Source organism: Drosophila sulfurigaster, chromosome 3 (genome assembly GCF_023558435.1).
Source record: "Drosophila sulfurigaster albostrigata strain 15112-1811.04 chromosome 3, ASM2355843v2, whole genome shotgun sequence".
Lineage (NCBI taxonomy): Eukaryota > Metazoa > Arthropoda > Insecta > Diptera > Drosophilidae > Drosophila > Drosophila sulfurigaster.
The window spans coordinates 47,814,182-47,835,658 of NC_084883.1; the positions used below are offsets into that span (position 1 = coordinate 47,814,182).

General features: G+C 42.8%; 3 protein-coding genes across 4 annotated transcripts; 1 reads left to right on the plus strand and 2 right to left on the minus strand.

Annotated features, from left to right (window-relative positions):
- The first annotated feature begins 66 nt into the window (after nucleotides 1-66).
- LOC133844950 (F-box/WD repeat-containing protein 7) lies at nucleotides 67-8,860 on the plus strand. The gene is made up of 8 exons (XM_062279243.1): nucleotides 67-221; nucleotides 2,428-4,063; nucleotides 4,135-6,159; nucleotides 6,225-6,406; nucleotides 6,473-6,698; nucleotides 6,764-6,974; nucleotides 7,792-7,963; nucleotides 8,028-8,860. The coding sequence occupies exons 2-8, from the start codon at nucleotides 2,474-2,476 to the stop codon at nucleotides 8,137-8,139; spliced, it is 4,518 nt and encodes a 1,505-aa protein (XP_062135227.1). The 5' UTR covers nucleotides 67-221; nucleotides 2,428-2,473; the 3' UTR covers nucleotides 8,140-8,860.
- A 1,086-nt stretch (nucleotides 8,861-9,946) lies between these two features.
- LOC133844952 (kinesin-like protein KIF23) lies at nucleotides 9,947-13,868 on the minus strand. Its single transcript, XM_062279244.1, has 6 exons — nucleotides 13,708-13,868; nucleotides 12,856-13,644; nucleotides 12,249-12,798; nucleotides 11,286-11,607; nucleotides 10,666-11,234; nucleotides 9,947-10,603 (listed from the first exon to the last, which is right to left on the minus strand). The coding sequence occupies exons 1-6, from the start codon at nucleotides 13,719-13,721 to the stop codon at nucleotides 10,127-10,129; spliced, it is 2,721 nt and encodes a 906-aa protein (XP_062135228.1). The 5' UTR covers nucleotides 13,722-13,868; the 3' UTR covers nucleotides 9,947-10,126.
- A 487-nt stretch (nucleotides 13,869-14,355) lies between these two features.
- On the minus strand, nucleotides 14,356-17,958 carry LOC133844953 (sulfide:quinone oxidoreductase, mitochondrial). Of its 2 annotated transcripts, XM_062279246.1 has the most exons (8): nucleotides 17,758-17,958; nucleotides 17,527-17,691; nucleotides 16,192-16,297; nucleotides 15,904-16,128; nucleotides 15,638-15,838; nucleotides 15,165-15,374; nucleotides 14,916-15,102; nucleotides 14,356-14,849 (listed from the first exon to the last, which is right to left on the minus strand). In XM_062279246.1, exons 2-8 carry the CDS (start codon nucleotides 17,658-17,660, stop codon nucleotides 14,533-14,535), a joined length of 1,380 nt encoding a protein of 459 aa, XP_062135230.1. In that variant the 5' UTR covers nucleotides 17,661-17,691; nucleotides 17,758-17,958; the 3' UTR covers nucleotides 14,356-14,532. The 2 variants fall into 2 exon arrangements, with proteins under 2 accessions (XP_062135230.1, XP_062135229.1); XM_062279245.1 differs by having other exon boundaries at nucleotides 17,527-17,958.
- Between the last annotated feature and the right edge of the window lie 3,519 nt (nucleotides 17,959-21,477).

Consider the following 21,477-nt stretch of genomic DNA (forward strand, 5'->3'; position numbering starts at 1 on the left):
CACATTCCGATTGCACAGCGATGCCACGAGCATATCGATGCTTCGTCTCGATACTTTTGGTGCTGCTAACATTCAGTGGCAGCGCAGCTCAAGTCATTTAGTTATTTTTCTGTCTGAATTTAAGAATTTTGTTTTTGTTGTCCGGATAAAACTAGTACGCTTAAGCAAAACAAAAATACTGGATAAGTAACACAATATCTTGAAGAAAACGGCCCAGAAACGTACGTGGTAAACGATTTAATTAAACGTGGGCCCAGCAGTGCCAACTGCTTCTTGTGCAGTGCAAGTGTGCGTGTGTGTGTGAGTGAGTGCGTGTGCGTGTATGGGTGAGCTAAACGCAAAAAGTGTAAAACGGAAGAAATAATTAAACAATTTAGCCAAACTAGAACGGCAAACCTCAACTGTGTACCAAATATATGAAATCTGTTGTTCAAAGTGCAAAAAATAAGAGTTACCTAGGGGTAAAGTAAACGTCATTTTCTCATGCATGTCGTGACATTTGTTCTGTATGTGTGAGAGTGCGTGTGTGTGTGTGCATACACGACATTCGACGTTGATGCCTTGCTTGTGTTGGTGTGTCTGTGTGTATGTGTACAACAATGTTCACATTTTTTCTTTTGTTGTTTGCTCCACGAATTATGGGGCTGGCTTCTGCTTCTCGTCGCAGTGCAGGTGCAGAAAAGTGGGGTTAGGGCCTATAAAAATCAGTTAAATTGATGGAATTTCTTATTCAATTGTAGCTAGATGATATAGTCGTATATTATTTGGTCAATTTAAATGCTAAAATTGCATGGCCGTTTCCCTATTTGAGCCTTAAAATAGCAATAATGCTTGATGATAGCATATGCGTGTGTTTGTGAGCGAGAGTTTCAATATTCTCAGTCTTACTCTCTAGTCCTGGGCCCGTGTTGTGGTCGCACAGGTAACGCGTAAAAAAGAAAATAAAAATGAAGCGAAACTATGGCGAAGGCTCTTAGACCCTTAAACCTTGTGGAGGTCAACAGCCATTCCTTTTCCACAGGGAGGGTTAGAGAGCGACATTCTCATACACATACTCGCACATCTGATCTGTTTTAAAAGTGATGCAACACAGGATCTACACATACACGTGGTTACGTTTGTGTGAGCGCAAAGAAAATTCCTTTGCGATCGATAGGTCTTTGTTATTCGACTGCGATTGCAGCAGCGACAGCAGGGAGCATCATCCCGCTGCCGACGTCTGCTGTGATCCCTTTTTTCAGTTGCATCTGCTTGTGTGTGTGTGTTAAATTGATGCTGAGAGAGGTAGCAAGAAAGAAAGGGAGCGCATGAGGTTGGCTGTTTCGTAGTTATCGCTGGTCATGAGAGAGCAGAGAGCGCGAACAGATAGCGGCTTAAATTGCAAGGTGTACGCTATAGTCTTTGTTGTTGTTGTTGCTGCTTCTGCTGCTTATGCTTGTTGGTGGTGGTGTGTATCTTTATTGCTTCTTCTTCCGTCCGTTACTTTTGCTCTTGTCATCTTGCATGCCTTTACCTGGCTACTGATCTGCCTGCCTTGTGTGCATCGCTGTGTGTGAGTGTATGTGCGTTGTCTCCCTCTCTGCCTGTCTGCACATGTGTGTGTGTTTGCGCGCCTGTGCTTGTGTTAGTGTTGTTGTAATACCCGTTTCATCTTCTTTGGCTATTCTACTTCGCGCCGTTTTAGCTTCTTCCGCCGCTGATGCACTTTTGTGATTTCCTTTGCCAGTTTTTTGATTGCTCAGAGAAGACAGCGACGTCGACGCCGATGTCTGCTGCTTTATAGACAGACATTTTTCCCACTGCTTTTCTTTTCTTTTGGATTTTGATTTTCGTTTTTTTTTTCACGTTCACATTCGCATTTGAGCGTGAGCGAGATAACTGCACACGATCATCTTGCTCCTCTGGGTCGCATTGCGTGGGAACTTTTTTTTTGTCAGAGCGTCGCTGTCGGTTCGTTCATCCAGGCGAAGGATATTATTTTATAATAGTGTTGATCTTGTAAGTTGAAGATCATTACATTTGCAAAAAGTAGAGTTCTTTAAAAACAATTGAAATACGTGGAGTTGTTTTTTTTTTATTTTGTAATGTTCCAATATTCTTAGATATTAGAAATTGTCAAATGTGTGGGAATAATCCAAAATGTGTTCGCTATTTAATTGAATAGAGAATTTAGATTTAACTTAAAATGAGAAGAAATGCGAAAAAAACAATTTCCATTTGTAAAGCATATTTTTTTTTTATTTATTTATTTTTGTTTGAACAAGTAAAATATGAATAAGCCAAAATTCCCACTTTGCAATGATTGATCGTGGGAAAAAACAGATATTTTTGATTAATAAATATGAATCGAACTTGCAAGACTGATCTGTAGTAATCGGTGACTATAATTTCAAACTGTATTAATGTGCGTTCCTTAATTGTTTGCAGGAGCGAGAGAGATCAGAATTCTTCGGTGTTTTTGGTGGAAAATATTATGGAAAAAGGATGTCAAGCTGCTAGCAGTCATAGTTGTGATACCGCAGAGGACGCTCAGCACGAGCGGAAGCGGAAACTTAAGCCGGAGACATCTCGCCAACAACCCCAAAAACAACAGCAACAAACACCATCACAGCCAAAGCCAAGCACTAGCCAGGCAGACGAAGGAGGAGAAGGAGAGGGAGAAGTCAGAGCCGGAACGGAAAGGGAAAACAAATCTATGTCCAAGCTGAGAGAAGTTGATGTGGAGGACAGTGTCTCGTCTCACTCGCAACATGGCTACGCCGTAGTTCTCGACGATGATGAGTCCAGCAGCGAGACGGGCGTGCTAGAGATGGAGACATTCGAGATTAGCTCTTCCAACTCACTGCCGACGAGTACGGCGGATGCGGCTGCCTCGGTTGCCTCGACGACTACAGATGATCCAGCTGCTGCTGCTGCCACAGCGGCTGTTGTTGCTGCCACAGCGGCGGCGGCTGCTGCTTCGAATGTTGTTGTTGTCGTCCCTGTTGACGATAGCTCCTCCACAGACACGCTCAATGGGAATGAGGGCAATGGCAACGGCAACGGAAGCGGGAGCATGAATCGACATTCCGCATCCGAGGATCACAGCGTTAGCGCTAGCTCGATGAAGAACGTTTTCTTTAACGACAACGAGCCGCCCGTTGTGTGCCTTATAAATGATGATGACGATTTCGATGAGGACGAAATCGTCGAAGATGATGATGATGATGCCGAGGGCGACGTCGATGAGGACGATGATGATGCTGAAGGGGATGCGGATGCGGATGATGATGATGTTGTGGAACAGTCAATGCCCATCGATTGCGCCAACACTTCACAAATGGATGGCAGCAATGGCGATGGAAATGGCATCATCACCACGGCCGACGGCTCGAAAATCTTCCTAGAGACGCCTGTCGTCGACGAGCCGCAATCACATACTCATCATACCCATCATCATCATCATGTTGCCGCAGCTGCAAAGCATCACCACGCTCCACAATCCGAACTGCTGGCGACGGGCAAACCGAAGCGTCTTAGCGATGAGTTCGATGTTGCGGATACGTGTGCGGATGATGAGCAGGAACAGCAGCAGCAGGAGCAGGTGGCCACAGCGTCAACCACAACAACAACAACAATTGGAGTTAAGTCTGAAACTGGATGCGGACTGGCAGATGTAGCATCCACATCGCTGCACGACAGACAAATGTCTGTGCGGCTGAAGCAAATGAGCCTCAACAATGCCAACAACAACAACAATAATAGTAATGCAACTGCTGCAGCAGCAACGGCTGAGTCAGCAACGTCCAACGCTAGCTCAAGTTGCTGCCCATCGAGGGCGGACATTGAGTCAATGGATCGGATAGAGCGTTCCGACTTTGAGAGGGAGCAACGGCTAACTGGCGGCATTGTGATTGGCACCACACGTCTCGTCATGAAGAATCGCCTCAATCTAAGTCTGATTAATGCCGCCGCAGCTGCTGAGGGAGCAGGAACAGCTGCTGCCGCTGCCGCTGCTGGGAGCAGCAACGATGATTGGCCCAGCAGCAGTAGCAATGGACGCGCCTTCTCCTCGGACAGCAAGGTAAGTTGGCATTATAATCATTTATATAATCGAATCGAATCGAAACTCACATTCCACTTTTCTACACTTAGTGCGCCTACAAAGATCTTTCAACGACTCCGACAAGCAGCCGCAAGTACACCAACAACCGACTGAGCAAGTCCACTGCCAAACTCAATTTGAGCTCCACCCTGAGCAGCTGTCCCCAGCACAATGCCAAGCTCAAGTCGTCATCGTCATCATCGGTGATTGTGGAGCCCAACAAAAGCGGCAGCAGCAGTAATAATGCATCAACATCCACATCCACATCTACTTCAGGCAGCAATCGCACAGACGTCTGCACGAATACAAACTCGAATGATCACATTATTGTGCTCGGCGGCGGCAGTTCTACGTCCACGTCAACGTCGACGACCGATAACAAAGACACCACAACAATGTCAACTGCTGCTGTTGCCGCTGCTCCGGTTTCGGCAGCCACATCATTCAGCTCGGTTGCTTCACAGACCAGCCAGGATGGCGGCTGCAGTCGGACGAGCGTTGTGCACACAGCATTTGGCACTGGCGGCGGCGGCAGTTCCTCCTCCTCCTCCTCAGCATCCTCAGCTGGCGCCGTCGATGTCGATGCACAGCCCTCGACATCGGGCACATCGTCCGGATCATCGTTTGCACGTTGCCATTATGCGCCCGTGTCAAAGCCATCGGCTCCACGGCAGGTGAATGCCAGCGCCCAAACAATGAGCATATTTCTGGGACGAAACAACGGAACAGCATCAGCAGCCGTCGCTGGCAATGCAAATAATGCGGGCAACTTTCGTTCGCGTCGCCGAGTGGAGGCGACACGCAACAGTGCCAACGATGTCATAGTGCTGGAAGTGGTTGTCGAGGAGAATGGAGCGAATAATGGCAACGATAATAACGGGGGTCACGGTGCCGAGCCGGGAGATTTCAGTGCCGACGAGCCGTGGGGCAATTGTGATGAGGAGAACAACTGCTCCGATCTGGAGGAGGTGTGCACGTGTCAGAATAGCCTCGTGGCTGGCAGTCGTAGTGGCAGCAATGCCAGTCTCAGCGATATGCACGACATGGATGCCATCGACGCCATCGGGGGCTATCATCAGCAGCAGCTTCAGCATCAGCAGGCCACCGCAAATGGCGAAGGCGACAATACGCTGTCCATTATGTCCTCAGCGTCATCGTCGGCAGCATCGACAATCTACAATACCCAACAGCAACAGCAGCAGCAACGAAAGCGCAAGTACAACGAGGGACGACTGCTGGATGGTGAGCATAACCTGAGTGTCACTGGCAGCGGCGGCGCAGGAGGCGTCGGAGCTGCTGGACATGCGGACAGTGCTGGGGACAATAGTCGCAAACGCATTGCCTACGATTTTGCCTCGACGCCACGCTCCTCGTCCTCTACCTCCACCTCGGGCCTCATCTCGTTGACCCCCACAGCCGGTGGTCTGGGCTTGGGATTGGGATTGTCTGGCGTCGGTAGCTCACCGGCGGGAGTGGGACGACGCACGCCGCGTGCATTGATGCCGACACGCGATAATCCGCCGCCGGAGTTGCAGCATTGGTTGGCGCAATTTCAGCGTTGGTCGCATGCCGAACGTCTGCTGGCCGTGGATCGACTGATCGATAACTGTGATCCATCGCAAGTCCGTCACATGATGAAGGTAATTGAGCCGCAATTCCAGCGGGATTTCATCTCGCTGCTGCCCCGTGAACTTGCGCTCTTTGTGCTCTCGTATCTGGACCCCAAGGATTTGTTGCGTGCGGCGCAAACGTGTCGCAGCTGGCGTTTCCTCTGCGACGACAATCTGCTGTGGAAGGAAAAGTGCCGCAAGGCGCAAATACTCACCGAGTCGAGCAGCGATCGGCCCAAGCGGGGACGCGATGGCAACATGCCGCCAATTGCCTCGCCGTGGAAGGCGGCCTACATGCGGCAGCATATCATCGAGATGAATTGGCGATCGCGTCCAGTGCGTAAACCGAAGGTGCTCAAGGGTCACGATGATCATGTCATCACATGCCTGCAGTTCTCGGGCAATCGCATTGTCTCTGGCTCCGACGACAATACGCTCAAAGTGTGGTCCGCTGTCAATGGCAAGGTAAGTTTACACCTAATCGATCTATGCTGATCTTCTTCTAATTTGTGCTCTCCTTTGGTTTGCAGTGCCTGCGCACATTGGTGGGACACACGGGCGGCGTGTGGTCGTCACAGATGTCGGGCAACATCATCATTTCGGGCAGCACGGATCGCACACTCAAGGTGTGGGACATGGACAGCGGCAGTTGTGTGCACACGCTACAGGGACACACCTCAACGGTGCGCTGCATGCATCTTCATGGCAACAAGTAAGTCGGAGAAGTCTTTTAGTCTGATCTAATAACTAATTACTCTCCCCTTTCGTTGCTATTTAGGGTGGTGAGCGGTTCGCGGGATGCAACGCTGCGTGTTTGGGACATTGAGTTGGGCACGTGTTTGCATGTGCTTGTCGGTCATCTGGCTGCTGTGCGTTGTGTGCAATACGACGGCAAACTGATTGTGTCGGGCGCCTACGATTACATGGTCAAAATCTGGCATCCGGAGCGACAGGAGTGCTTGCACACGCTGCAGGGACACACCAATCGCGTCTACTCACTGCAGGTATGGGAGCACATACTGAATAAATCAACATTCAATTGTGATTAAACGTAAACGTCTATCTACAGTTTGATGGCATTCATGTCGTCTCTGGCTCGCTGGACACCTCGATACGTGTGTGGGACGTGGAGACAGGCAACTGCAAGCACACGTTGATGGGCCATCAGAGTCTCACCTCGGGCATGGAGCTGCGTCAGAATATTCTCGTCTCGGGCAACGCTGATTCGACCGTTAAAGTGTGGGACATCACAACGGGGCAGTGTCTGCAAACGCTATCGGGTAAATACTGTTTGATTGACTGTCTGATTGATTGATTGACTAATAATTGACTACTAAGTGGTTTGACGGTCTTTGATTAGCTATCTGATTGACTGAATAACTGTCTGAATGGTGGACTAATTCATTGATGAGATAACTGATTGATTGTCCGATTGAATGATTGACAACTAAATGGTGGATCAATTGATCAATGATTGATTGACTTCCAAATGGTGGACTAATTGCTTGACGTTCTTTGATTAGCTGACTGAATAATTGATTGACTGAATAATTGATTGAAAATGATTGACTACTAAATGGTGGACTAATTGCTTGATGGACTAACTGATTAATTGATTGACTGAATAATTGATTGAAAATGATTGACTACTAAATGGTGGACTAATTGCTTGATGGACTAACTGATTAATTGATTGATTGTTCGAATGATTGATTGACTAATGACTGACTACTAAATTGTGGATCAATTGATTGGCTGTCGGATTGATTGATTGGCTACTAAATTGTGGATTAATTTCTTGACTTCCTCTGATTGTATATCGGATTAATTGATTGACTGTATGAATAATTGACTAAATAATTTACTGACTGATGACTGGTTGAACTTATTCAATCAACAACTTGATTGATTGTCTATAAATTGTTAGCTTTTTTATGAATTGAACCAAAGATTGACTGACAAATTTCGAATTTGTCCTTGAATTACTGATTGATTGATTGTCCCACTAAATGACGGGCTTGTTTATTTGATAAGCACACTGAATGATTGGGTAACTAATTGTTTGACTCCCTGACTAATTGTTTTCCTTATTCACAGGTCCAAACAAGCATCAATCCGCTGTCACTTGCCTGCAATTCAATACACGCTTTGTGGTGACCAGCTCAGATGACGGCACCGTCAAGTTGTGGGACGTCAAGACTGGCGAATTCATACGCAATCTGGTGGCGCTCGATTCGGGTGGTTCCGGCGGCGTTGTGTGGCGGATAAGGTGAGTTCAACGCTTTCCACAATATTTTCAATGTGTACTTAAATAAATTCTTCTTCAAACGCAGAGCAAATGATACAAAGCTGATTTGTGCGGTGGGATCACGCAATGGCACCGAGGAAACAAAGTTGATGGTTTTGGACTTTGATGTGGAGGGCGCTTGTGTGAAGTGCTCATAGGATCTGTCCGAAGATCTGTTCCATTTCAAGTTGCGATTCGTTAGCAGCAAACAAAGGCGCACTCTACTCTATGTTATGATACACGCAAAAGCCAGGGCCACCAATCGCTTGAGCTCCACGTAAAGCTCCCGTCGGAGGCGAGATATTCATTGCAAACACAAACACACACACACACCACACACATATACTCATCGAAATGCCAACACATAAGAACATACACACATACACGGAGATGACCCGTCTATCTATTATCGATAATCGGATTGTTATCGTTGCTTGCCTTGCCAACAAATGCAGCTGCACACACAACACAACACAAACACACCACACAACACACACATACACATACACGGGGAGTTGGGTTGTGAGTGCGCGCGTGTAATGTTTTCAATGTTATAATTTGTTTCAAATGCGTTGCTTTATAGCCTAAATTTGTTTCCACAATAGCATAATTTTTGCTTCTTAGTTCTTATTGATAACACAAAAACACACTTATACATAATACATACAAACATACTATATGCATGCAAATTCGCATTGAAAGTCGAAGTAAGCGGTACAACATACTATATGCACATAAATACATACATACGTATTATGCATATATACATATAAGAAGTATATATACACATACACTTATACAAGTTTTGTTCCGTGTCGCGATGAACGCGAAACTTTATGAAGAAACAAAAAACAAAACAACAGCTTTATATTGATTAAATTGTTTAATTGAATTGATTGATTGATTGAGATATGCTAATGTTAATAATGCAGTTAGATCATATTTGGTTTTCCACCTGAGTTGTCGTTTCTGTTCTATTCTGTTGTGGTATCAATTCGTTCAATCTGTTTTTGTTTATACATAATACACCCACATAATGTATTTGATTCTTCCCCTTCATTTTTATGTTTTGTTAAAAAAAAAATTAGGCTTCCAAATGGGGAGCTCCATTCAAATTGTATGTTGGTATAAGCTTACAAAAATTTACCCTTAATTTAATGAATTGCCTGCAGAGTCCGATGAAGGACTTGAACAAGACGTCTTATATACATCTATATCTATATATATAAAGAGTTAAGTATTCCGTGGTACTCATTTGGGGGAGCAACTCACACACTCAAACACACACACACACAAGTACACAACAAACAAAAATGAGAAAAACAAAAACACACACAAACAAAGCATTAAGCGAACATATATTTTAATTATAGACTGATTTATTAGTAATTGAAATTAATCTACAAATTTAAGCATAAATCTGAATAAACGCAGGAATAATAGTTAAAAAAAAGAAGAAAAAACAAATAAAGTTAAATAAAAATGCATGTGCATGTGATTTTATGTTTGTTTACATTCTTTTCGTTTTCTAAACAAACAACAGACTTGATTACAAAACCGCATCAAATCGGCCAATAACACGATAAGCGATAATTCGATATACGATATATTTGTACACACTCTCAATGCAAATCACAAATGCATCGGGATAACCGTAAAATAAACAAAATGGCGCGGGGATTGGAAAACAAACAAAAATGAAATAAAGGGCGGGTGGGGCCGGGGGTTACAGCTACAAAACATGGATATGTATGCGAATTACTCTACACAATAATTTATGAAATACTTTATGGCATAATAATCGTAACAATAAATGCAGTAATTCTAAAAGTTGCGCCCTTTGGTTTACTTTCTTAATCGTTGGATTTTCCCCTTTCAAGTTGAAAGTTTCATTTCCATTAAATTGTATTTGAATAGTAATAGTCGTTTGTAGTTAAGTTTGAAAGCATCGAATTCAATTGAATATTCAATATGATGGACTTCTCTTTATTGAGTGTGTAAACTTAAAACAATCACTTCATTTGCGATTCAACTTTTTGCGAATTTTAGTATAATATACATGAATTAATTAACTGCAAGCAAAAAACACTTTCGAATGTTCTTTGTGATAATACAAAAATTACGAAAAATTAAACAGATCTAGCCTTAGATCTTGGACTTCTTGCTGCTGTGTCCCTCGATGCCGAGATTGCAACGCGAGGCGACATCTTGGACGGACGTCAGTCCAGTGCTGGGCAATGGGCCACCAAAGGCGGACGCTGACAGATTGCTGTTGCTTGGCCGTTTCCGGGTGGGCGAATGAACTGGCGACTTCTGACGCAAACACTCGACATCCTCAAAAACAACCTGGGCACCGCCGCCACAGGTGGGAATCACATTGCCCTTGTACAGTTTTGTCTCCACATCACCATCGGTGTCCGCCTCCTGGGAGACGAGGCAGTATTTGGTGGCACCATGGTCAGTCAGTTGCTTCATGTCGGTTAGCTTGGTAACCGACTTGCGATTCTTTAGATACGGCTGCATGATGGTGCCCAATGGCACCGGATTGGCGGCACGATGCTCCAGCCACTTGTCGCCAGCAGAACGCGAGCGTCGATGACGATTGTTGGCGGCAGCTAAACCCTGTTAGAAAAGTTGATATATTTACAATGTGTTCTCGTAAATGATTTACAGTATCGACTTACATGGCGAGGTGTGCAATAGATGTCGGTCCGTGTCGTGGGCGGCACCGAGGATTCTGTGCGCGCTGTGAACGCCCCACGATCGTGATCGCGATTGCGGTTCTTGTCATTTAGCAAATCCTCGGAGCTCTGGGAACGCGGCAAACTGGGCACATCCTCCGACTGCAGTATGTTGGACACCAGTCGCAGTTTCTCGTCCTTGATGCGCATGCGTTCCTGCATTTTGACCCTTTGCTCGCGCAGCTTCTGATCAAACTCTCGCTTATTCTTGTCAGACTCGACAGCCAGCTTGGAGTTGAACTTTTTCTTTTGTTTCTCCTTCTCCTGTTCCTTTTGCGAGAGCAGTTGCTCCTGTTCATTGAGCTTATGCGTCAGCTCCTGTATCTGTCGCTCGCGTTTGCTCACCGTATTGTTGAGCACATCGATGGAGCTCTCGTGGATGCGCACTCTGTTCTCCAGAGCAGCGCTACGATCGCGCTCCTGTTTGTAGACGGCTTTCAGCGAAGCCAGCTCCGTGCGTAGCTGCAAATTGTCGCGATCCAAGTTCATCAACAGCTGTCGGAAATTGTCGCCTACAGAACACATTCGTTATTCCAAGTGCCAAAATATGCCTTTTAACTCACATTTTAAGTCCATGTTGGCGCGAAGTTTGCGTCGCTTATCGATGCGCTGCTCCAGGTACTCCATTAGTTCCTGTATCTTGCTCTCCGTCTCGGGACTATCCATCTGGTAATGGGGGAAATCAGCACCCAAACTGTACACCAGCCCCACATCCATCTCAAGCTGTTTGGCCTCAGGTATGCCAAGCTCATTGAGATTGTTCACTGCAATCTTGAACAATTTGTTGGCCTTGCGACGTCCGGGCGTTAGGCCCAAGTCTGGTTTTATGGGTGTGGCACGCGCTATTTGCACTTCTTGCGTCATCTCGGCAAACTTCATCACTTGCTGTGAAAGAGTAAAGATAAAGATATGAGTCAATGAGCATTAATAAAAGCAGGACTTAAGAACAGCAAATAGTTACTAATATGTTCAGTAATTGAATTAAAAAAGATAACTTAAAATGATCTATGATAATATGTGTATTTTCAATAATTGAATAAAAAGGGTAACTTAAAATGATGTATGATAAATAAAATAAATATAAATACGATAAATAAATATTTAAAAAAGGCTGACATGCTTAAAAGCTGCAATTGGTTCACGACTTAGATAACTTAAAATACTTGCTAAGGTTTGTGTATTTGCTTAACAATTAAATACCCAAGAGTTTTCAGATTTGTTATTTGGGATTTAAAATAGTTTGAGATTGAGAAACATCTTCTAATGATATAAATGCTGAAATATACAAAAATTCAGCATCCCATCTCTTGCCGTTCTGAGCTGTCCGTTGATAGTTTCCTCAGTAATGAATCACAAATGTTGTGTATATATTTAAATAAAAAATGAAACTAATCTTCATTTCTAAAGCCAAGCTTTCGTTGAGGTTCTAATTTGAATGATTTGCTTGGTCAACGCTTACTTCAGAACCACTTTTGCAGCTCTAATTCAAAACTACAACAGATCTTTCAAAGAAAAAAACCACTTACCATGTTCTCGTCATAATCCTCGATGCGTGGATTGATGCACACAATCATCGACACCTGTCCCTCGCCGTCGAAATAGTTCTTGAACATGTGCGTGATCTTCGAGTCGCGATACGGTATCTTCTTGGCCACCGGATTGGGGCCCAACTGTTGTTGATTCTCACGCAGATACTCGAGGCACGTGCGCAACGTCATCAGCGAATTGTTGATGTTGCCCGCCTCGCGCAACCGCACGCCAGTGTTTTTGGTACGCGACGAGCGTTCGCTGCCCGCCAAATCCACCAGCGACAGCTGGCTGACCGTAATGTTCTGTTTGTCCTGGACAACGTGCTCGCCCTGGCAATCGGTGGGCGCCTGGACCAGACGTATGTTGAACACGGAATGACTGCGACTGGACTCCGCATTGAGCACCGTGTTGCCCATGCGCTTGCGCTTCTGACCCATCTGGAAGACCTCGAGCGCCTCGTCGACTGTCTTCACCTCCACCTCAGTGACGCCGTGCACGAACATCTGATGATTGGCATCTTCGCGTATTATCTTACACTGCAACGATCTAAATGAAAGCATTGGCATTAACATTGTTACACGAGTTCATCGATTTAATACATACTTCTGTATGCCCGAATCCTCGAGCAGATCGTAGACGCTATTGTTGTACATCTCTACGTAAGTTATAAACACCGAATACATGTTGTCCTCATCCAGCACTGAAAGCGGCGTTGGCTCCACGGAGGCTTGTGATGCGATCTCGGGATCCGATTCCTTGCGTCGAAATGCAAAACGTCCAGTCCCTGCAAAGCGTTGATTCATCTCCTGCTGCCGCTCGAGCAGTGCATCCTCCTCCGACAGAATCTCAAAGCCATTCAATTTATCCGGTTTGAAGACAAACTTCTTGGCCTGATAATCGGAGATGGTGCGAAAAAGGAGATCAAGGCAGCGAGGCATAACGCCACGATGTCGTGAATTCCCTGTCATCGTGTACGTCTTACCGCTGCCTGTGACGCCGTATGTGAAGAGCAAACTATTGCGACCACGCACCAGATTCTCGACCAGCGGTTGGGCAACGGATGCAAAGACATCCTGTTGCGTGGCATCGGACTGAAAGACGTGCTTGAATATGTATTGCATTTCACGCTGAGCGCCATTCTGCAGAAGCTTGTGCTGATCCTGCGGGTTGACCGCAATTGTTGTGGAATTCTTCACGCGCATACAAGTTAGATCGCCATCGGATGGCAGCGGCCTAACACGGCAAAATACATTCACAGGGTCCTGCTGCTGCGGCTGTTGTTTGCCTCCCGATAAGTCCCGTCGCTTGCCTTCAGTCATCATCGTTGGCGCCTGCGCGGACGGCATCGGAGCTGCGCGCGGCGTTTTCGGGGGACGCATCGGCGTTCGGGCCCTGTATTGAAATGTCCTTTTCATTTCAGTTGCTATTTGCAATACATTATTATTTTTGACTTACATGGCGGCTTTCATATTGACACTTTGTTATTTTACAGCTGACCACTATAGTTTTTCGTTTTTCAGCAAACACTTTTTTCGATCGTTAGCTTCAAATTGCTGCGCCCAAAGAGACGCCACGCTATGCTGCAGAGCAAGTGTGACCGCATGTAATGTTTTTAAACACACTTTTTGTGTTTAGAAAAATCTACTAGTTGCTAACATATTATGTAGTGCATTGGTGTTGCTTTTAACTTTTTGAGCAGCTCTATTGGATTTAAACAAAAAAATCAATCTAATGACTTTCTTATACATATTTCCACACATATTCAAGCAATAGCACAAATGTATCTAGTATATAACAATATTTTAATACCAGAAAGTATTCTGTTAATAACAAAATTGCGATCGCAGCTAACTTCACGTGTCTCTGAAGTGCGTAGCATTCGCATTGCGCCCCAATTTTTTGATATTCCGCAAAATCGTATTAGTATAAAATATTGTGAAGAGTTATTAATAAATTAATTATTTAATGTTGTTTTGAGATACATTTGCTCTTTTGTGCCTTCCTCATTGTTTTTGTGTCAATCACAGGGTAACCATATTAATGTTACACTTAATGCTAAATAACATAGTTCTGTTAACTAACAGCTTTGAAAAGTCGTTATAATTCAAATTGTACAGCATTTATTTTTTTGGTAGACAATTTATGTGTACAAGTAAAACTAGCGAGCAATTCACAGATGATACGAATAAACAACTTGATTGAAAAATTTATAGTTAATTTAAATTCTGTTGGACATTAAGAGATAAACCAGATGATCCATTCTAATTTGAGGGGATGACTTTACTTCTGTTTTTTGCTTTTGAACACAGACAACATATTACGCATGAGAGCTGGGCCATTCCAATAGCCGGGCAACATGAGTTTCCAGTAGAGCAACGGCATAAAATCTTTTTTCATGATAAACATTGAATATCGCTCCTTGTTTTGGGCCACCGGGAATGTTTCCAGCGGTGTCAGACTATAATCAAACTCAGCCAGCATGCAGGTGTGATAGCCGGTGACCAGTGGACACGATGCGTAGCCATCGTAGGAACCAGTTAGGGGTTTTCCCTCTATTACAGCCATCATATTGTCGAAAACAACCGGTGACTGTGCGGCTGTGAAAAGAAATTCAACAGTCATTCAATCAGTCAATAATCAATAATCAGCATAAATTTAATTACCTGCAGCTGCTGCTGTCTTTGAATTAGGAGTCGAGGAGCTGTCTCCAATGGCGAACACATTCTTGTATTTGATGTGTTGCAGCGTAAACTTGTCGACATCCACATAGCCATCGTCATTCACCAGCTGCTTGCAACGCGTCAATTCATCTGGTGGACTCATTGGTGGCACAGCATGCAACATTGAGTACTAAAGACAAATAAAATATTCATAAATATGGATTGATTGCGATTTTGTCGCAGTGTATGTACCTTCTCCTCGTATAATTCACCGGGTTTGTTAACGTCCTCAAAGACAGCAATGTCCTGTTCGTGTTTAACCTCAATTAAGTTACGACAAGTGTTTACCGTTATGTTGCGTTTCTTCATTATCGGCCACAGCGCATCCGCATAGTGCTTCACACCGAAAAGCACTGGCAAAGCTGTATTATAGGTGATGCTGATGTCATCCCGTTTACCAACCTGACACAAAGAAACAGGCAAGGAAAATGTGATTAAACCCAATATTGCATATACGATAATTTCTGGGAATTCAGATCTTACTACAATAACATTTTATATTACGGGATTATTAATGTTATGACTCCAATAAAATTTTGATTAATAACCCAACATAAAAATTTAGCCTTTATCAAAATCTGATTTTTGTTGCATATGATAAATTTGCAAATTTCGAGTGTGAAGAAAGTCGGCAGATATCGCTATCAGTAAAATCAGGAGCTTACCTTTCGGAAATAGTGTTCTGCTATATAGGCGATCTTTTGAGGTGCGCCCGCGCACTTGATAGGGCAATGGGGGAAGGTGAAGATCGCATTGCCACCGCTGATCTTACGCAAGCAATCGAAGACATGCTCCACGTACAATGGCGAGTAAATTGAACAGACATTGCCATCGGGCACAGATAGAGCCTTCTCCAAGCCGGGTATCTAAAAGTGAATATAAAGAAAATATAGAAAGGATCGGCTTCGATTAGAGGAGTCGGCTTTCTTACCTTTTCGTAGTTCAGTTGGAGTCCGGTGGCAATTAGCAACATATCATATTTGATGGTATTGCCACCGGATGTTTTGACCGTATTGCTATCGGGATCGAATTCGCAGGCAGCTTCACGCATCCATTTTGCCTTTTTGGGCAATACATCGGCCATTGGCTTATGGCAATGCTCCAAACGCTTCATTCCACCGCCAATCAATGTGAACATCGGCTGGTAATAGTGTCTCTGCATGAGAAAGGAATATTTCGATAAGTCTGGAATAACTCTTCGATAACTGCGATAACATACTTCGGCTGGTTCCAGAACGATCACTTGCCCTTTGCCCAGGCGAGTTGATAGCTTGGCGGCCAAGGCACAACCACCGCTACCACCGCCCACCACCAGCACCTTACAGCTGGGAAAGAAAGAAAGTTGGATTGAGGATTAAAAGATTAATGAAGTTGTATTACACGTATATATTCCATATTTATCGATTTGAAATCGATAAATGAACAATTAGAAACAATTTGAAGTCTATTAAACAATTTGAGATTGGTAAATTCTATAAATCTTAAGCAACCCCGTTTAAAACATAAAACATGTTAAGCCTAACAATAAGAACATACCCTGTAATCAATGAGAGCAGTCTATTTATGATCGATAAATATGTAAAATCCCAAACAAAAGTGTATTAAGTGCGACTAATCAATAAGAAAATAAGCTGTGATCATGCAAGCAGTCCATTTAACAATTTGAGATCGATAAATTCGATAAATCTTAAGCAAACCCGTTTAAAACATAGAACATGTTAAACTTAACAATAAGAATATACCCTGTAATTAATGCGATAAGTCCATTGAACAAGTTGTGATCGATAAATACATAAAGTCCCAAGCAAAACCGTATAAAACATAGAACAAGTGAAACTTATCAAAAAGTTATTAGCCTGTAATCGATGAAAGCATCTTTAATCCGGCTCAAATGCGGATCAATAGATTAATGTTATATTTGACACCAAAATGTAAAATGGAAATGCGAACTGATCGACTAGAAAATACCCTCTGCTAAAAGCAATCTCTACAAAACACACAGTCTGCAATAAAAATCTCTCCTACATAGATTTAGATTTCATTGATTGCTAAAAATAAATAAACATTAAATTGCAAAACAAATGCGTTTCAGAGATTTTGCTAAGACTAAACTAGAGTCTTTGCCCACAACAAAAGTACAGTACTTTGGAAAAGCAATAAATTTGTAGATACAAATTCGTATAAACAAAGGGGAACAATCATAGTCAGCTGTTGCTGAATGCATTTTTGCCCACTTCTTGTGTAATGCCAGCAATTATTTATTTTTTCAACTCGCTAAGTCGTCACACCTCTTTTCGTAAGCTACTTTCAAGGGGTATTAAAAGCTGATGCCATAGTTAAATACACTTTTTTTTTTGTGGTATACGTGCTTAATTCCCCGGACTCTAATCATGCTAATTGTATTTGTTTTATTTTGTTTTTATAGATATATATGCAAGTTTATGTCGATTCCTGGAATAGTAATCAGCCTTTGGTACCAGTTTTGGGTTACCAAGTAAAAGCTATATAGCTATTGCTATAAATTATTGATTTCGGTGTTCGTTCTTGTACTCACTCATGTCTATCGAAGTGTACTTGTGTACTGGATATCTGGCGGACCGGGTATCGCTCGTTGAGTATGCTCTGTTGAGTGTGGCGTTGGAGTCGGCTCCATCGAATGGTCGGCGCTAGGCGACTGTAGCAGTTCATTGTGCCTCAGATCAACAACTTGTTGTGAGTGCTTTTGGAATATATTCTCAATTCTCAAAGCGAAAGCGAAAGCTCAGCGATAAGCGGGCTCACTTACTGCAACGACGTCTCTTTGACGACTGGCGAACAGGCGAGATAGAGATAGCGCGTGCAGAGCTTTTGCCATCTGGTTATGCCATCGCATACACCCTGTGAAAATGAACCGCAGACGTCTTCTTGACCACCGGATCGGATCGATAGTTTTCACAATAAATTTCTATTTTTTCAGTCAGTTTTCAATTTTTTTGGTTTTGTTTTGAATGAGAACAACACGAGATTCATGATTCAATTATTTGTTCGATCACTTGTGGAAGTACAAACTTTTTTCCTTTTGGGTACGTCAGCTGGCTTGTTGAAGCTTTTTTTTATAGCCGCTACTTTTCCGTTTAGCAGTTGAATTAAAGCTTTGGTGAAATCGCTAATTAGTAAGCTTTAGGCATATGTTTTGATAGCTTACAGCACCGTTCGTTAATATATGTGCACTATGTTAAATAAAGTAAATTTACTTTGAACATTTCTGAATTTAACATTAAATTGAAATTATTGTCATTTACAGAGCTTCTTTAAGCGGATATATATAATTTAATAAATAAGTAAATTTAAGGCTCTGATTTTATTTTGCAATAAAGTTTTGTACGTTTATATATTTCAGTTTTTCCTTATGTATAGATGACGAGGTTGCCAAAAAACAGTTTATCGTTTTAATGTACTATAAAAAAATTGTTTGATGGTATATGTATATTTAGGCAAATCAAAATTAACAGTTTTAAGATTGGAATATTTTTAAAATTAAAAAAAAAATTTACAATAATGTTGCATACATTGAGGTTAGTCGCGGTGCCCTTGTAGAGAAAAGAGATCGGTTATTATGGCAAAGCCAAACGTTTGTATTGACTTAATAATTTATACATACATACATATCTATCACTATATCCGATCTTAATTTTTGTTCTGTCAATACTTGGTTATAGTACATTTGTTGTTTGTTCTTATTAAAAATTTTATTATTATAAAAGCAGTTAAAAATCTATCTTGAGTTCGGAAAGTTTCATATGGGTATATAGGAACTACATATTAAGCAGCGGATCGGAATAAAATTCCTCTCAAGTATTATTTACTATCTAAATATTTTTTTTAAATATTTACAATATTTTATTCATTAAGTTTTCGGTCCATTTTACTTAAGTGAGGTATCTGTAGTGTGTAATTTTTATAGTTTAACAAATAGTTAAATGTTAATGGAACTCTAATTAAATTTATTTCTATAAATAAAACCGAAACCATTTTAATACTTACATCCAATTTTTATGGCACATTTGTGGCTTAGCTGGGTTTTTTTATTATGTTAAAAAAAAAGAAAATTGTGAAAGCATCTTGGAGCTCAATGTTGTGGCAAGTTTCACAAGCTTAAAACCGCAAAATCAAAATTGGGTGATTTATAGCCTATTTGGTGTGTTGCAATTTAAAGTCGAATCACTGGAAGCAACAAATTTGATTAGTTTATAAATAGCCAATGTGCCTTTGTGTAAACTCTGCTTCAAGATGCTCAGCTCAAGTCATCGCATCACATCGCATCGAGTCAAGCTGCGTGCTCTGCATGAGCTGCCCCTAAAAGTATGCTTCAAAATTGTCAACAAAGGAATAAATTGAGGGAATCAACGAAGATCTATAGAAATTCTAAAAATACGAAAAAAAAACCGTCAATAGGCTTAACGCGGCTCTGATGACTTGCGCTGGGATTAATTCCGAACAATTTGATAAATAATTTGCGAAGTACGTGCGTGGACATGCCACAAGTGGCATCAGTTTTGTTGCACGTTGTTGTTTACTATGTATATTTAATTACGACATGCTGTTGACTGATTGGCCGCTGATGATGACTGATGATGGGACCCCAAGGAGTCCAGGCCGAAAAGAAAAAAACGAACGAACGAACGAAAACGTAGGGACTCCATGCGCAACAGGCGTAGGCGGCATGGTTATCAATTGGAGACAAGCTGGCAATTCAAATGAAGCCTTATTGCGGATTCCATGATGGCCAAATTGGATGCTGTGTGGGCGCTGAAGGGCTCAGACCAATGACAACAACAACGGGCTTTCACAGCGGGGCTTGTCTTGTCTCGTCTTCTCTTCTCTTGTCTAAGGGCAGCGTCTGTTGCCAGGCAGCGCTTGGGGTGTGTGGTGACCCCAAAGACCCCGCACATTGATTAGCAGCTCATTATGATGATGATTGCTGTGCTTGGCTCACTTGGCAATTATCGCACATGTCAAGCCCTCTCCCCTCGCCATGCAGTGCACTTAAAGTGCACACTGCAGTTGCAATCTCATTTGAATTTAACGGTTCAACTTCAACTTCGTCTTCGACGAGTGCATTTCAATTTATGTCACGGAATCAATTAAGCTTTATTTGCAACGCACTGTATGGCGGGGGCACGCGCGGGGGGTATGCCATATGCAAATGTCACAGCAGGTCTGCCACCTAAGCGCAGCCCTGGCAACCCAGGGCTGCTCAACGCAGTGCGTGGCGTCCACAGCAGCCATTGATCCGCAGTTGCATTTAGCTAGCTTACCTACTTGTGAGTGCGGGGAGGGGGAAGAGTCAGTGGAAACGGAAGTACCGCCCCAGCTGGAACTGGTTACGTTTGAGATTTGTGGAGGGCCGCAAATGAAATGCAGATTTCGCTGGCTATTCAATTCGGACAATCACAAGCAGCAACACAGCAACTCTCGGGTAGGCTGAACGAACCAAAGAATTCCAGCCGCTGCTCAACAAATTCAAATGCTCCGAAACTTAACAAGGGTCAACGCAAGAGTCAAACACTAATTACTGGACACAGCCCAAGTAGGAATACATAGGCATAACAACAAAGAACAGGCAATAGCAATATCGATATCACTAGCGATACATCACTAGAAATACTCACTCGGACTTCAGGTATCGAAAGCTTTCGATACGCCTAATGATCCTTTGGCTATATCGATTAGTTGCAAAATACGAACGATAAGGGTGCGATAGACTCCGATAACGTTTGTAAAATAAATGTGCATCAACAAATACTCAGAGTGACCAGCAATTCTAGAATGTAGTGCATGAGTTGCAATTTATTAACCAATTGCTTGAAATATAAAGTGATTCAACATTTAATTTAATCAAATGATAACCTTTTACTTGGAACCAAGTCACCGAACATTCGATAACTTTCGATACCGGCTGTGAATCAACACTTGATCGCTGCACAGTCTAGTGCAAATTTTTGTAACTGCTCGCAAATAGAGTTAACTGCTAATGTCGAGAAAAAACTGTATTTGAATTATGGATTGAGGTTACAAATGGATTAAATAAATGTATCTAAATAAATGCGCACCCATTTTATTATATGCCAATTCGCATTCGTGCAGCGACAATGCATATCAACGCGAATATTAATGAAAAAAATGTGATATCAAAATAAATTTGCATTCATTTTTTCAATCAAAGGAGCCAGCGCAACAAATCGTCACCCACACTTACGCACAAGCACACACGCACACTTTGAAAGCAGCATCACACGATGGCGGAGACGACGATGAAACGACGAGAGCAAATCCAATACCATTACAAATACAAATACAAATATAACAAAGCGTATTGGTGTAAGTACACGCACATCCATCCCGATGTTAACACCAATACTAATGCATGACAAGAACGAAGATGTGACGGAGACGAAGACAGAGACAGACGCCATAACTGTTAATAAGCCGAGTGGCGGCGACCAATTTGCTGTCGCTTTGACGA

Bases quoted from the DNA above. Each gene is read 5' to 3' on its own strand.
- LOC133844950 (XM_062279243.1), top strand. From the start codon at position 2,474: ATGGAAAAAGGATGTCAAGCTGCTAGCAGTCATAGTTGTGATACCGCA. The intron at 4,064-4,134 runs GTAAGTTGGCAT...TTCTACACTTAG, and splicing joins CCTTCTCCTCGGACAGCAAG to TGCGCCTACAAAGATCTTTC. The intron at 6,160-6,224 runs GTAAGTTTACAC...TTTGGTTTGCAG, and splicing joins GGTCCGCTGTCAATGGCAAG to TGCCTGCGCACATTGGTGGG.
- LOC133844952 (XM_062279244.1), bottom strand. The intron at 12,799-12,855 runs GTATGTATTAAA...GCTTTCATTTAG, and splicing joins GAGGATTCGGGCATACAGAA to ATCGTTGCAGTGTAAGATAA. The intron at 11,608-12,248 runs GTAAGTGGTTTT...ACTCTTTCACAG, and splicing joins AGGATTATGACGAGAACATG to CAAGTGATGAAGTTTGCCGA.
- LOC133844953 (XM_062279246.1), bottom strand. From the start codon at position 17,660: ATGAACTGCTACAGTCGCCTAGCGCCGACCATTCGATGGAGCCGACTC. The intron at 15,839-15,903 runs GTAAGAAAGCCG...ATTCACTTTTAG, and splicing joins TCCAACTGAACTACGAAAAG to ATACCCGGCTTGGAGAAGGC. The intron at 15,375-15,637 runs GTAAGCTCCTGA...TCTTTGTGTCAG, and splicing joins CAGAACACTATTTCCGAAAG to GTTGGTAAACGGGATGACAT.